Raw genomic sequence first — 16,308 nt, forward strand, 5'->3', positions numbered from 1 at the left:
TGGGTAGAGGGGGCGACATACTTTTCCTTCTAAGATTTGTGTGGGGCACGAACTCCGGATCGCGGCCTAGTGAAGGGCCCGTAATAGCTCCATAACGCCCGGCTGAAGACACCCATTTTTGAGAGAAAGGGAAAACCTAAATCTTGTCTCGCGCTTGCGTCCCAGTCTTTGCGCGATCTGCCCCGCCCAGCAGCTGCCTATTGGTTCCTATTGGCTGCCTCACAGAAGGCCCGCCCTCTCAAAGGAGATGGAAAATCCCAGTAGTCAGTCTAAATAACCGTAACTAACCTTACGTCGTCCAGCAACCAATCACAAACAGCGGTCTTCAGCGTTGTCCAATGAGATCGGGCACGGCTCACGGCCCGCGGAGTTTGAGTTTCGTCTAGGGACGCGGAAGTAGCGTGCCAGTCCTGGAGGAGAACCGCAGGTTGTGTGGAATACGGGAGGAGGCGGCCGCGCCTCCCCTGGAGTTACCTCGGCTGAGCTAGGTGCTCCAGGGCGCAGCCCCTGGGCAGTGGGGGCGTCGTTACAGCCTGTGGCCTGCAAGCCGAGGAGCGCGGGCTGACACGGGTCCGAGCGTTCCTTCACTAGGACTAGCACACGCCCGTTTCGTCGACTGAGGATTCCGAGGCAGGGTTCTTTAAAGACCGCATCTTGATGTTCAGGTGTTTGCCAAAAGGCTCGGCTTCGGAGGAAGGTGAGCGAGGCGATTATGCTGGGTTTGAAGAGCCCCCGAGGAAGCTTGCGGCCGAAGCGGGCAAGACCCGACGCTAGGCTCGGCCAGTTACATACTAGTTGGGTAACTAAGTTAAGTCACCTATCTGGGGTTCCTTTTCTTTACCTTTAAAATGAACGAAGAGGGATGGGTAGTCCCGGTCTATTAGGCTCAATCATCCTATGAACTTTTAATGCAATTTAATTGATAAATTGAAGTTTCCTTTACCAGGCCTTCCCACTCCCCATTCCTTCTTTTGACTTCCTTCAAGGTAATGCTGGCCAGAAGAGATTAGTTGATGGTGTGATGTGTAATGAAAGGACTCTTCCAGTTTATTTAATACAATTTATGTGATATTTATTTGTCAAGATTAATATTTTTAAAATTTTTTTTCCTGAAGGTATCAAGAAACTGATAATGTTTTCTTGAATTTGCTTCTGTATTTACTTCATCAATGTCTCTCATACTGAATATCTTACGAGAGATATTGGAATATTTTGGTGTTCCCATGGACCAGGTAAATGTTTTTTAAAGGATTTGAATGAACCTGTTGCATTTGTTCTTGGGTCTCATTTTGAAAATTATTTATATATAAACACTTAAGGCAAAATTGTTATTTCTCTTTAGGTGTAACAATGAATTTGCAGTGGTATAGCTTTGATAGTTTGAATTAAACATAATTAAGATTATTAGGAAACTACCTGATGGGTAAAATGCCAATGAAAGATACAAACAAGCAAAATATAGACATGACTTCATTGGATTACATTTATTGTATAGGTAAATTATATTTTTAACTAATGGTTTTATTAAAGGTAACTTTAATATTTGGATATAGAATGACAAGTTATAGCCCAAAAAATTCAGAATAAATCTTGAGAGAAGATGACTTAAGTCTGAGAATTATAAGCAAATCCAATTTTGTCTACTTATTGAGGATCTACTACATCTAAGACGAAATGCTTTGTTCTGCAGATGATGTAGAGTAGTAATACATAGTTCTTTTATTAATGATGCTTAAGATATAATATGAGGAATAGGGAACACATAATACAAGTATAATACAAGACCGAATATAAGACAAAGTAGTGGGGGGGGAGTTTATGGAATAGACATCATCACTATATGGTGTAGTGAATTAGAAGAGAGTAGTAGTCAAGGATAATTCCAAGATTTTAAACAAAAGTAAGTAAGAATGATGGTACCTTTCTTATAAAATAGGCAACTCAATATGAAGAATTAGTTAAGAGAGAAAAGGTGAACCAGATGTGCTGTTAGAATATATAAATACAGATATTCTGCAGATAATGGGATAAATGATTCTAGAATGTAGGAATGAAAAGATTTGATTCAGATTAGGCGTTATCTGCATTGTTTTAGTATTTGAACCCATGGACTTTGATGAATAATGAATGATGTCATTGGATGTTATTGAAGCATTTTGAATTTGATAAATAGTGAGATTGAAGATAATGCAGACTGAGTAATAGTTGAAGATTTGCTTATCATTATATTTTGACGGCTTTAGGGATTTCCATAGGTGGAGAGTGGCAGCTGTATTATAGTAGTTTGAAGAATGACTGAGGAAGGGAAGTGGCATTAATAACCTTCTTTTGAAAAGTTTGTGAGAAGAAATCAAGAGAGGCCATCAACTTGAAGGGGTGGCAAGAACGAAGTTTTTTTTCTTTTCAAAACTTCATCATGTTTGCAAGCACTAGTGACTAACCTCATAGATAGGAAAATATTTAAGACACAAATGAGAGTGATTGAGCATTGCCCTGGAGAAGGTAGTTGGGAAGGGGATATAAATAAACAAGCCTTGAAAAGAAGACAGACCGTCAAGAGAAAAATAAAAGAGAGAGATGGTGGGGAGGTTTTGAATGGAGAGAAATGAAAATTGAAGTATTTCAAATTGTAGTCTTCAGTTTTCTCAGTAAGAGCAGAGACAAGGCCACCTGCAGGTGATGGAAGTGGTGGTGTTGGAGATTTCAGAGATTGGCAATCACTTTGGGTGACACAGTATAGAACGTAACATGTTATGAAGGGGTTGCAGAATACCTGTGCAGAATACCCAGCTGAAGTCAGCATGGATTTATAGTCTTTCTAAATATTATTTTGTAATTCTTTTCTCTAGCTAAGAGTAGTTGGGTAGTTTAGCCTTTAGTAATATGAGAACACATGACATCAAAAGGATGAATCATTTTTTGTGTGGCAATGAGCATATCACTGAAACAATTAACTTGAAAATCCCTGCTTGGTAGGAAAGTCGGTAAAGTCCAAATGAAGGTCCTGGACCAGGAATAGAAGAAGGACGTGAAACTGTAAGAATGGCGAAGATGGTCAATGGCAGTAAAAGAATGAGAGAGTTCAAAGGATAGGAGTTTGTCAGGATGGAAATTGCAGAGCAAGAAAATGAAGGTACCATTCAAGTTAACCAAGAGTAGGGTAACTATGTATAATATGGAGCCTTCACTGTAGCAAAGCCTCCAGGCCTGTGTTTCTTAGCAAGAGTGCACATATGAATGATAATCAGACTGGCAGAGATTCTAGTGTTAATTGGTCTGGGATCTGTATCTTCTGCGCTGCACTGTTTAATATGGTAGCCACTGGCCAGACGTCGCCTTTAATTACTTGCAATGTCTGAATTGAGATCTGCTATAGGTATAAAATATACAATAGATTTTGAAGACAGTATGAAAGAAAGGAATGTAAAATAATCTCATTAATTTTTAAAATATCGCTTACATGTTGAAATGATAATATTTACATATTGAGTTAAATAAAATATATTAAGGAAATTAATTTCATCTGTCTCTACTTTTTCAAATGTGGCTATTGGAAAATTTAATTTACATATGTGGTTTGTATTTTATTTCTTTTGGAGCGCACCTTCTGGGGTGATTCTGGTATACCTACAATTACAAACTACTGCCCTGTAGGATTCAAAAGGAATATGAACATGTCTGCCTGCAAAGAGTTCCCAGTCTTAAAGGGGGCGGGAGAGAGAAAACTGCAAATAAGAGTAACATGTAATTTTGTGTCCTAATGTATTTTAGTTCCTTAAACCAGAACTAGTTTAGGAATTCAGAGCTAGGAAGTTCATAAGAGCAGAAATAATCAAATTTGTAGAGGAATGTGAATCTGACATTAAAAGACAGATGAAAACTGAACTCATGCTAGGGCTGGGCTTAGATCAGGGCCCTGTGAGCGCATGGGTGAATGTTTGGCAGTTAGGATAATATTAGCTTAGTTTTTGAGACAATGAGGAAAACATGTGTTCTTGTTAATGGATAGTGGGAAATTAAGTTGGTTAGAGTAGGGCCAAGTGGCAAAAGACCTTTAAAGATGATTGCAGAATGAATACAGAATGCATGGAGTGTGTTAGGGAGCTGGCAGAATCGTGAGGCTGGCACACAGTTGTTTGGATGTGATGAGATCAATTCATATCCCTAACCATTTAAAACTAGAGCAATAGCATGATTTTGTGCAGAAGGATTCTATGGGAGGATGACTTCCAAATCTTTCTCTCTAGCCCCATGTTTTTCTCAACTAGTCCTACGGCTTCAGTTTTTAACCTATTTTATATATTCTGTGTAACGATGATTCCCAAATCCATCTTTCTAATCCCAGTTTTTCTCCTCTGAGTTCTGAAACTGTGGGTCCATCTGCTTAATGGCTATATACACGAGGATGCTAATAGGATGCTACCTAGATCTTTTGCTCATAATAAACTCTGTCCTTGTTACAGGATCTTAGGAAAAATGAAAAGTCCAATTTTTATCACGTTTTAAACAGAAAATGCTTTAAGATCTCTGCCAAAAGAATAAATATATGTCATATTTTGGGGGCGGTTCCTATGGGAATAATTTACACCTATATGGGAAGCCCAAGCCAAAGAACAAAATATCTGAGTAGCACATTTCATTTCTATTATTGTTCCAAGAACTGACTTTCAGCAGGTATATTCCACTCTAAGATCTCTTAAATTGTTCAGGACTTGATTCATTCATTCCCCTCTTTATCTTTCCTTTAAAGGAAATTACATGAGAATTACTTCATTGCTCAAGAGATTAAAATTGTCAATTTTTGACTGAGCCAAAAGATGGCATTTTTAGCTGGGAGGAGGGGAAGCAGTTTTTCTGAACAAAGTTCCCCACGGTATTATCAGAAATAGAACAAAATGCATTTGTGGTGCTTTCTTAAAAGGTCTCTTCCTGGAATGTATATCTGTTCATCTTGTTTTCTTTAAAGACAAATGTTAATAAAGTTTAATTCTTTGAAGAAAATGCTTTCAGTACACAATTTTATATTTTCTTTTTAAAAATAAATTTAATTACATCTTTTACATTTTTTTCATAGATATATAAATATGCATAATAGAATAATTTAGAACAATGCATTATGTTAAACAGGTTTTGCAGATTTGGAAAAATAAAGACTATGGATCAACTCGGAGTATTGTTCGTATTATTGGGAAAATTCTTCCTTTAGACCCTTGTCCCAGGCCTAATTTTGAGGTAAGCCAGTTGATGTGCATTGTTTAACCACTATGTATAAAATAATCATAGGTACTTCTTGGGATATTGGGTATAACAAAGGAAGAAATATTTCCTGCAAGCCAAAAACCTTTTGTTTATTTCCAGAAATCAGTAATTTGATGTGTTTTTGTGTTTATTTCTTTAAATAATTGCATTCAAAGATGGGCAGGTAGAAAACACATGAGTAGCTTTTTTTATTCTTGTAGTTTGTGCTTTATGATACATAAAGTTAAGTAGGAGAGAGAATGTTGCTACATGTTTAGACTTTAGAATAATATTTTCCTCAGTATTTTTTCTTGCTAATAGGTGCATGTTTTTTTCTATTGAGTATCCTTTTCCTTTTCTCTCTTGGGTTTTTAACTTATTTAATATCCATGGGCATGTATGTATCTTCCCCCAACTCCCTTCAGAGCTCTGACTTTTCCCTCCTTTTTTTCCTTTAGTTGATCCCACTCTTGAACTCTGTAGACTCTGGTAACGGTGGATATGTAGTTCCATCTTTCGCTGATATTTTGTGTGTGGCAAATGATGAAGAAGCCAGTTATCTCAGATTTCGGTAATTTTATACACTTATCTTGGAAAGTGGGGTATGGGCCGTAATCTGAATTCTTGGACATGTGTAAGTTTGTTCAGACAATTTGAGCCTTTGTGTTTTGTCTCTCTACTGTGCTGTGTCCTACTCATATTTTCCTAATAAGGATGAATGGTGGTTTCTCAGTTTTAGCCAGTTTTTCTTAATGAACATTTAAACCTAACACCAGGCCTAGGAAAGAATGATATTAAAAGGATATCAAAATCACTATGTTTATTTTATGAGCTGTTTCCTATACTAGATACTAGATTTATTTTATATATTTAGCCAAAATTTATATAATTCTTACAGGCATATTTCAAAATTTGGATGTGTTTCTCCTAGGGAGTGCTAAATTATGTGTTAGTCTATTCAGAAACAGGCTATAAGCACAATAAGGGTCAATTATTCACATATTATAGCTAAATTTATTATGTATCAAATTGGTTTATCAATTTTCAAGAAATGAGAATACCATAAATTTACCCTTAACATTACACTGAATATAAGGCCTTTCAGTACAGTGTATTAAAAATAGGTAGACGTTCTAAATAAATCAGCTTTATTTCTAAACAAATAAACTTGTACTGTGTTTAAAGAGAATAGGAAGAACAGTTAGTTACAGGATAATTATTTTTATTTAACAATCTTAAAGCAAAGTTTGTTCCTTCATTCACTGACTGACCGCTTATTGGTTTCCTATTAAAGGCTACATTGTGTTCTGTGTAGAGACTACAAAGTTACATAAGATGTGTTTGTCCTCAGTGAGTCTAGAGACCAGGGGATAAAGAGAGCTATTCTGATTTTGTTTTGGTGTGTTTATTTCTCTTTGACTGAAATAATCTTTTCCTCTTGGAAAATTTTCCTCTTTCCCTTCCCTCCTCCATCCCTCTCTTCTCCCTCTCTCTCCATTTCTTCCTTCCTTCCACCCACAGAAATGGAATATGGAAAAATGAAGAAGAGGAAAAAAGTGAATTTTTTAATCCTTTGCAACTAGTTTGGGATCCATTGTCACCCGCTGTAAAACATAACAAACCACTGAAAAATGATCCACCTGTAAGTGAAGCTGCAATTAAAAAAATAGCTGCCCTTGAAGATGAACTAACTTTTCTTCGCTCTCAAATTGCTGCAATTGTGAAAATGCAGGAACTAAAAAATAGTATCAATTCGGGTAAGCAACATATTAGATTTTTGTTTCAGGTAGATGATACTTGTCTAATATTTAAGTCAGTACAGTCCTGAATAAGAATGCTTGTCCATGTATATGTGAATGACATTAAATAAAAAAGGATGTTGGACATAAAAAATTGTCTGTTTAGTATAAATTAAGACACATTGATATTGAGGGAGGTGGCTTTGTTTTAAAGAAGAGCTAGCTGTACTGCAGAAGATTGTACTTTTGTATTCAAAAGCCTGTTTTCTAAGTAAACTTTTCTAACTTTTCGGAAGAGCATGGGAAATTTAAGAGGAAGAATACACTAATTTGAAAGAAGAGTGTAGGTTTGAAGCTTCACGTGTTTGTAGTTTGAACTTAACTACTGCTATTCTTCCACCAAGTTAGGTGAATAATGTTTTTCAGATGATCCTTTTCTAAATTTTTAGAGACATAACTTGCTTTAATCTATACACATACACATATATATACACACACACACATATATATATATACATACACATATGTATACACATCTATATACGCATATATAATTTATATATAACAATATTGACACGTAAATTATGTTATAAATATATAACATAAAAATATATAATTAATATATAACTATTATATAATGTGCAATAACAGTAAAAATGAGATAGAAATGCATTTTTTTTTTTTTTTATATTTATGTGACACACAGCCTTTTAGGAGCAAATCTGTTGTGACCGAGGCGGGATATGTTCTAAGTCCCCCAGTGGAACATATCCTAAAACCATGGATAGTGCTGAACCCTATATGTACTGTGCTTTTTCCTATACATACACACCTCTTCACTTAAAGGAAGGGTGTCGTGGCTTCTTGACATATCTAAATTGCCAGCATCACTACTGTTATGCTTTGAGGCCATTATTAAGTAAAGTAAGGGTTATTGAACACAAGCCCTGTGACACCAGGACAGCTGATGTGATAACCTAGATGGCTACTAAGTGGCTAATGAGTGGGGAACGAGTGTATGGAGTGTGGAGACACTGGACAAAGCGGGGATTCCTCCCCACCCCGGGTGGAACAGAGCGGGACAGTGGGAGATTTCATCATACTGCTCAGAATGGCATACAGTTTAACACATGAATTGTTCATTTCTGGAATTTCTATTTGAGATTTTTGGACTGAAGTTAGCTGTGGTTAACAAACCATGGAAAATGAAACTGCAGATAAGTGGGGACTACTATGTACTCGTTTGAGACTCTTGGCTAGAAAATGTATGCTTGGGTGTTTCTACAATGTCATCATAGAGCGAATATACCATTCTGACTGTTCCTCACTACAAGTTATTGATCAAGTTTTAGGTTTTTAAAATAGAGGTTGAAATTCAGATTATATGTGAATTATTGAAAAGTACTTTTTATTTTCTTTTTGGAATACATCTTCCTTTTCCCACTTTTTAAGGACCTACACAGAGAATCCTAATTGGATTATAAGTACATTTACTATTTGGCTTGACTCTTACAGAAGTTATGAAGCAGATGGGATTGCTTCCCAGCTATATCGTTATTTTAGTAGCACTGCAGAAATTGTTCCTGTTTTGGTTTAAATTAGTGCAATGTGTTATGTTAAAGAGGATTTTCACATGGTTTTTCAACACTACTTTGTTTTTAGCCTCCTTTGACTTGAATGATGAGCCTAGTGGTTTGGGACCAATGCCATCATCAGGGACTGCTCAACTGAGTGTCGAACAAGATCCATTTTCAAGTTCAGTGCTTCCCTGTCCTCCTCCACCACCACCACTGCCCCCTCAGGTGTCTTCTCTACAGCCTCCGTGTTCTCCTCTTATACAACCAGGATCAAATAATATTTGTGACTCAGATAATTCAGCAACTGAAATGAGAAAACAGCACCTAGGGGCTAGTAAGGCCAATTATAGTCGTCATTCAAAAAACCAGAAAAACAAAGATGTTCCAAACATGTTGGATGTTCTAAAGGACATGAATAAGATTAAACTTCGTGCTGTTGAAAGGTATGTTGTCATAATTTGAGAAATTAACCAAAATTTCATCATTGATGTTTTTAAAGATTTTATTTATTAAAGTAAACATTACATGTATCTTCTTTTAGTCTTCTTTACCCCAAATTTCCTTCCTAGAGAGAATCATTTCTAATTTTTTTACTCTTCCTTTTAGTGTATTATCTCCATATTTTGAAACAACATACTTCTTTTGCTATTTCTTGATATGTTTATTTATATTTGCTTCCCATTGTTTAAGATTAGGAATATATTCTTAGACATTCTACCCTTACACACACACATGTACACATATACTTTATAACAGTAAATATTTATAGGTAAGCCATTTTATATACTATGATTACGTTTTATTTGTCGAATGATTTTATTTTTTATTGGAGTTAATAATTGCCTTTATTGGTTTTGTTTCTTTTTCTTTTTCTTTTTTTAATTCTCCTCCTGGAGCCCTCTGTCCTGCTCCAGTTTCACTTGTTGCTGTCTAAGCCTGCCGCATTGTCTTTCGAAGCATTTCCTTCACGGGCATTCTTTTTACCCATTCTCCGGTGTGGCATTACCCACTTCCTGGGTGTCATATGTTCCTAAAGCTTCTTGAGAAAGACCGCATATGAAGTAGATTATTTTAAGACCTTGCCTATCTGAAAATGTTATTATTCTATTCTCACACTTAATTGCTAGTTTGGCTGGGAGTGTAATAGGCAGAAAAAAAATTTCTCAAAAATTTGAAGACATTGTTCCATTGATTCCTAGCTTCCAGTGTTCCTCTTGAGAAGTTGATGTCATTCTAAACCCTGGTATGAAACCCGCTTCTTTATTCTTGAAGCATTTAAGACCTCTTTAGTCTAGATATTCTGAAATTTTATGACAATGTATGTGCCCGAGAGAGTTCTTTTTTTATTACGCTGGACACTTGTGGACTCAGTCAATCTAGAGTTTTAGGTCCTTTGTTTTTGAAAATCTCTTATAAACATTTATCTGATAATTTTCTCCCATTCTTTTCCTCTGTTTTCTTGGAACTCCTTTAGAAGTTTGAATGACAGAATTATTCCACTTAATCTTCATATCTTTCCTTTTACTATTTTCTTTCTCTTTGCTTTTTTATTATACTTTCTAAGAAAATTCTTTAATTTACTGTAATTTCAACTCTGATTGCATTTTTACTTGTCATATTTTTAATTTGCAAGTGCCATTTTTTCTCTGAATGCTCTTTTTCTTGTACCTTCTTTCTTTTGTTTGTCGTATTCCACTGAAGGTATTAATTATAGTTTTAAGTTTTCTTTTGCTCTTGAATTACTGTATTTTTCCTGGATTCCTTTATCTTCTTGTTGATTTTGGTTTCTAGCTGTAGTTTTGGAGCCTTAAGTATCTAGTGATTCTTGGCTATACATTTGTATTTAAAAGTGAGGCAGTGAAAATCTGATTGAAGGTCCTTTGTGTGAGGTGGACTATCAACTGGTGGGCTTTACAATTTAGTGATTGAGTAGATAACCTGACCATTTTGTTGGCCAGATCCCATATTTCAGTAGCTGTATGTATTTTCTTTGGGGCTACAGTTTTCCTAGAAAGTTCTTCAGTCACCGTCTTGGTCAGGAGAGATGAGAATTGGACAGGGGGTGCAAACCATGTAGTTTGAGGGTTGAGTGGGGAAGGAGAACAAGGAAGGAATGTATCATTTGGAATGTAGACTTTTTCTTAATCTCTCTTTTCAGGAAGGCAGATCACGCCCACCCCCCCCCTTCATTTTCATCAGCATTTCTAGCTGTCAACATTTTATTTCAGTTTGTATCTACTCTTTCCTCTTGTAATCTTTGTGGGTATATATCTTTTTTATTTTTTTGCTCTCCTTTTAGTAGGATTTCACAGAGATCTGCCATGTTCACCTGGAAATCCCATGGTGAGGTTTCTGGTGAGAAAATAAATACATTTTCTGTATCATAGTGTTAGCAAAGACAGGTCATTTCATTAATAATGAGGTTGTGATTTAATCTTTGTATGAGGCAGCTAGGATAGAGAAAAATCTTAAGGCTATATGTACACACTTGATCCCAGCTAGCTTGCTTACTGGTATCACTGGGCCCAGGCAGTGTGAAGTGGGGACTCTGACAGTTACCATCACGGGAGACACAACTCAGAGGCCAGCAGAATACCTTCCCTGTTTCTGCGATTAACCTTGCATTATACATTACTGCGAAATCGGATGAGATCTCCCACATTTTTACATCTGCAGATTTACTACCCATGTTCTCTGCCTTCCTTCTTGTCACAGTGAATGGAGAAGTGTTGTCCTTGTTTGTGTCCACGTCTCCCCATGGTCACTGGTTCCCTTTCTCTCTTCTCAAGATTTCACTTAAAGTTATTTCTTCTGTCTTCTGCATCATCCAGTTTTCCTTTTTTATCTTTCTCCTCACATCTGAGTATCTATCTTCAAAACATGTATACCCCTAGCTATTATTAATTCTCTGTTCCCCTTTCTGATAGAAATTCCAGATGTCATCTATAGTTTGTTTCAATTTCTCACTGCCTTCTACCCACTGCAGTACGGTGTCTGTCCCCATCACTCTAGTGAAAACTGCTCTTGTCAAGGTCACCAGTGGCTCCATGTTGTCAAATGTCATTGCTCCTCTTGACCTCTTGGTAGCATTTGCTATAGTTCGTGGTTCCTTCTTGTTGGTACACTTTCTTCACTTGGCTTCAAGGAAGTCAGAGTTGGTTTTCCTCTTCCCTCATTGTCCACTTCTTCCTACTCTTTTGCTTCTTCCTCCTCTGGGCCTGGTCTCTAAATGTTGGCATGTCCAAGGCTCAGATCTCTGGCCCCTTTTCTTCTCCATCCACATTGTTTCCTTTGTTGATCTCATCCAGTCCTATGGCTTTACCAACTGTATGATAATGACTCCTATATTTATTTTTCTATCCCTGACCTCTCCTCTGAGCCCCATGCTTACTTGACAAAATTCCTACTTGACATCTTCAGTTTACTGTCTCACATATCTTAGGCTTCACGTCTCCAAAACAACTCTTCCTCCCTACCTGTTCCCTTCTTCCACCTTGAAAGCCTGTTCTTACCCAAACCTTTTGCATATCAGTAAATGGCAACACTATCACCTATTTGCTCAGTCCAAACATCCAGGAATCCTTGTTTTTTCTTTTCCTTTCTGTCCCATATTCTTTCCGTCAGCATATAGTTCAAATTTGTATACCCTCATGAACCAACTGCCATCTCACCCTCTCATCTGGCTTGGATCCCTGCGGTAGCCTCCTAACTGGTCTCTCTCTTTTCATTCTTGACTCCTTGTCTTTTCTTCACGGAGTAACCAGAGTAATCCTTTAAAAATTGAAGTCAGATCATGCCATTCCCTGCTTAAAACCTCGTGATTTTCCATGTGCTTAGAATAGAATACAGACACCTTGCCGTGTGGCCTGTAACTCCCTCCAGGATCCAGCCAGCCCTTGCTTTTCTCTCTGACTTCATGCCCTACTTCCCATGGTACTCACTGCATTCCAGCTGTACCTGGGGTTTTTTTTGTCTTTTCTCACACATGCCAAGCTCCTTTCTGATGCACCCACCGGATATTTACGTTAAAACGGACTCCTGGCATTTCCTTAAAGAGGATGTCATCTCTTTAATGACACTTTTCCCGATCATCTCACCTAAAGTTCTTTCGTCCTCGTTGCTGTCATGTCACCTGTTTTTATTCGCAGTACTTATCTCTATCCACAGTGATCTTGTTTCTTGTTCACTGAGGATCTGCTGCCAGAGTGTTCCACGGGAGCAGCGTACTGCTGTACCCTCGAAGTACAAAATGGAGCCTGGTATATTAGTAGGCATTAAGTGAAGATCGAATGAACAATTAGGCTAACGATTTCCTTTTCATGAACTCTGTAGTCTTCTTAAAAGTTCTTAAGTGTTTCTTTTAAGTTTTCCGTTGAAAAATTAGATAATTCAAAATAAAGATCTTCAGCATAGAGGTATTTGATAAATCCTAGGTCATAACAAGGTTGTGTTAGGGCCCCACTTGGTTCTTGGTTTTCTGATTCTTATTACATTCATTCATGGTAAAAAGAATTTCAATCTCCCGAAGACTAATTAGATTGTAATACATTATGCTTGTATTTCTGCTATGTTCATTGTCAAGGACCTTAAATTACACAAAGTTTTAATTTATTCAATATTTTTAAAAAACAGATCACCTGGAGGCAGACCCATTCATAAGAGGAAAAGACAGAATTCAGATTGGGATCCAGTGTCTTTAATATCCCAGGCACTTAAGCAGAAATTCGCATTCCAAGAAGATGATTCCTTTGAGAAAGAAAATAGGTCTTGGGAGTCTTCTCCATTTTCCAGTCCAGAAAATTCAAAGGTGAGCTCTAATAATGTACAGTTAATTTTTCAGTTTTTCTAAAGTGTATTGTTCCTGATATATCTTGGCCTTTAGGCTCTCTTGAAGTTATTATGCGGAATTGGCTATACAGTTATTTGTTGATGCTGCTAATGTTTCTATTGTTTTGTTAACTTTTACATGCTCATTTTAGCTTTTATCCTTCTATGAAGTTTTTTGAAATAAAATACTTGATTTGAAAAATATTTTGTATAAGTTTATTATAATGGTTCATCCTGGACAGGTGCTCACTTGATGTGTCTACAGTATGAACTGAGTGCCTGAAGCTTTGAGGGGAGCAGAGAAAAATGGTTTGATAGATTCTACCTAACCATAGTTACATGTGAATACTCCAGTATTTTTCTCAAATGGGACCCTAATTGTCTTCAAAGCAATGCTTTTTGGTTGCTCAGTATTTCAAACACTTGACCTTTAAGCTTGTGCCTCGAATTCTCTTTTCTTTAATTCAGTCATAATTCATATTTTGGGGGTGGTTTTCCCATTTCATAACTTGGTTGAGGTGGTGCATAAGAATAAGCCTTGGTGACGAGAGGACCGTGAAAGAGGGACAGTGTCTACGGGCACGTGAATAACCTTGAGGAGTGGTAGCCATTGGCAGAGGAGGAGATGGAGCTAAGAAGCAGGTAGCAACTCAGAGAGCATGGCAGCGGGGGAAAATGATCGTCTTCATGTTCTTTCATGTGTGGTCTCTGAGTTCTTTGTGTGTGTACAATATCCGATATAATGTTCACTCAGATAATTATATTCTTAACTCTACGAAGACAAAAAAAGTATATAGTTTAGAACTAGTATAGTAAAAATGCAAATTGCCTAAAAATAGATGCTTAATATTTTATAGAAATTTATAACTTGCCAAGTACTTTTTTACTCATCCCGTTTAATCTTTACAATATCTTAAAAAAAAAAACAAAAAACACGAAAAGCCCTGGGGCCAATATTACCTGTTTTACGCACAAGGAAAGTAATCTCCTTAAGTAATCTCCCCTAACCCCACAGAGCAGTGACCAGAACTTGGCTTATTAAAATTCTAGGGTGTTTGAAAACCTGCAGTCACCGAAGAAATTCACTTGGGCAGAACGTACCATTTCCCAGTGTTAGTGGACCATGAGGTTTTACAGGGTCATCCATCTTACACTGTTCACTGTTCTTAGCATTTTCCCTCCAACCAACTAAAGCATCTTAGAGAAAGAACATCTCTTTTTGTATAGTTTCAGGCACAGTACCTGATACATAGCCCAAATAACCATTTATTGTTGAATGAATTAAACCTCTGGAGGTCAACTGGTGCTCGCAATGCCATTTTTTTTTTTTACATGAATTAAGTTTTACATAATTTATGTGTTAAATATTTGCTTTATTTCAGTTTGGACATCACATTTCACAGTCAGAAGGACAGTGAAATAAAGGAAGGACTGGCAAACAAAGGGTACGACCAAGGTGTGAACGACGTGAGCCGTGTCTACAGTTAAAAGGAAAGATTGCAGAAATACGCCAGCATGTCTCTTACTACGTGTTAATCTTCTGTTAATGAAGTTAAACGAGGTCTGTGCACTGGGATATATGAGTGCAGAGGTCTGAAGAGTCTTGACTCTTAAGAATACCTTTCTCTGATTTTGGAAGATCCAGCAGTTAATTGGTTACTGATGATAGTTAGGTATATTAATTTTTTTCATGTATGTTAATGTTATTAAAAGCTGAATACACACTTTGAATGATTTTCCTAAGAGCTCATGTTTCTCATTAGAGAACAGCAGAGTCTCACTATAACAGAAATCATTTTAATGGATTAAAAATTAATGTAAGCTGAATCTGTATTGTACTACCTAGCAAACAACAGCTGGTATGTTTGAGTTTTTCAAAGCAATTTCTTAAAGCAATTATGGCTTCCTAATTTAAGAACCTCTGAGTCTTAAAAACTGATATTGATCTGGTTTATTGGGCTTCCAGGACCTTAGAGGTTTTCAAAGAATGTAATTTTTTAAATTAAGATATTTTAATTATATAGGTTGAGCCTCCTAAAAATTTTTGAGGTGATAAAGAGTTATTCTTAGAAACTGATTTGATGAATATTAGTATTTAAAGAATCTTCTTCCTACGTTTTGCCTATACTTGCTGTGTAAATATTTATATCTATGATTTTTATTTTCTTTGTTCCTTATTATAGTTACATTCTGTTGCTTTGTAAATAGAATGTAAAATAAATGTGCCTTTTTAACTTGGTTGTGTTTCGTAGCAATTCAAATTCATTTATTTCATTTTACTACTTTGTTCATAAATCTGAACTTCTTTTGAAAGAGAGTTCTCTAGGTAGAGTTTCTTGGGTAACACAAATGAAACACACAGCTTGGAGTAGCTATTTTGTCCCATATACTAATGCGATATGGGAATTTACATGTTTCTCTAGACCCTTCAGCCTGTGCAGCAGCTGGTGAGGTGGGAGCAGTTAGGTTCCATCTGGATGCTGAGGACTCAGCATCCACCCTTTTGCTAGCCTCTCTTTTCAGAGAAGCCCAGTTTGCCCAGTTTTCTCGTTACTGTGGTAGAAAGTTGGTTGCCTGGCTCCCTCCATTTCCAGCGCTTCTCACTGGCCACCTTCCAGTGAGCTATCTTAGGCAGCTGTCTTATGACCAGGAAGGATAGACTTCAGATCTCAGAAATGTGAACCCTGACATAGCTGAACCGTTGAACCAACACCAGCAAAAGCTGTCTCCAGACTTTTCGTTACATGAGAAGGATGGGCCTTGTGGGTTCTCTGTTAGTTGCAGCCGAAAGCATCGATGATGATACAGCAGCGCAGCAGTGTAGCTTCGATGCCTGCTATTCCTTCTATGCAGTTTTGTGATGGTTTATCCTCGCTGTCGTTTCTGCCCCTCCCACACATTTCCTCACTGGCCTTTTCTCCTCTCTC

The 16,308-nt window shown here is 37.0% G+C and overlaps 1 protein-coding gene across 1 annotated transcript; it reads left to right on the forward strand.

Moving 5' to 3' along the window:
- The first annotated feature begins 371 nt into the window (after nucleotides 1–371).
- MTFR2 (mitochondrial fission regulator 2) lies at nucleotides 372–15,619 on the forward strand. The gene is given in 9 exon segments (XM_039879004.1): nucleotides 372–697; nucleotides 1,116–1,232; nucleotides 5,128–5,232; nucleotides 5,697–5,809; nucleotides 6,760–6,995; nucleotides 8,640–8,997; nucleotides 13,187–13,361; nucleotides 14,764–14,796; nucleotides 14,798–15,619. Coding segments are annotated over 8 exon segments (1,155 nt in total). The 5' UTR covers nucleotides 372–697; nucleotides 1,116–1,169; the 3' UTR covers nucleotides 14,870–15,619.
- The last annotated feature ends 689 nt before the right edge of the window (nucleotides 15,620–16,308 follow it).

This window comes from Pteropus medius, unplaced genomic scaffold (genome assembly GCF_902729225.1).
Source record: "Pteropus medius unplaced genomic scaffold, Ma_sr-lr_union100, whole genome shotgun sequence".
NCBI lineage: Eukaryota > Metazoa > Chordata > Mammalia > Chiroptera > Pteropodidae > Pteropus > Pteropus medius.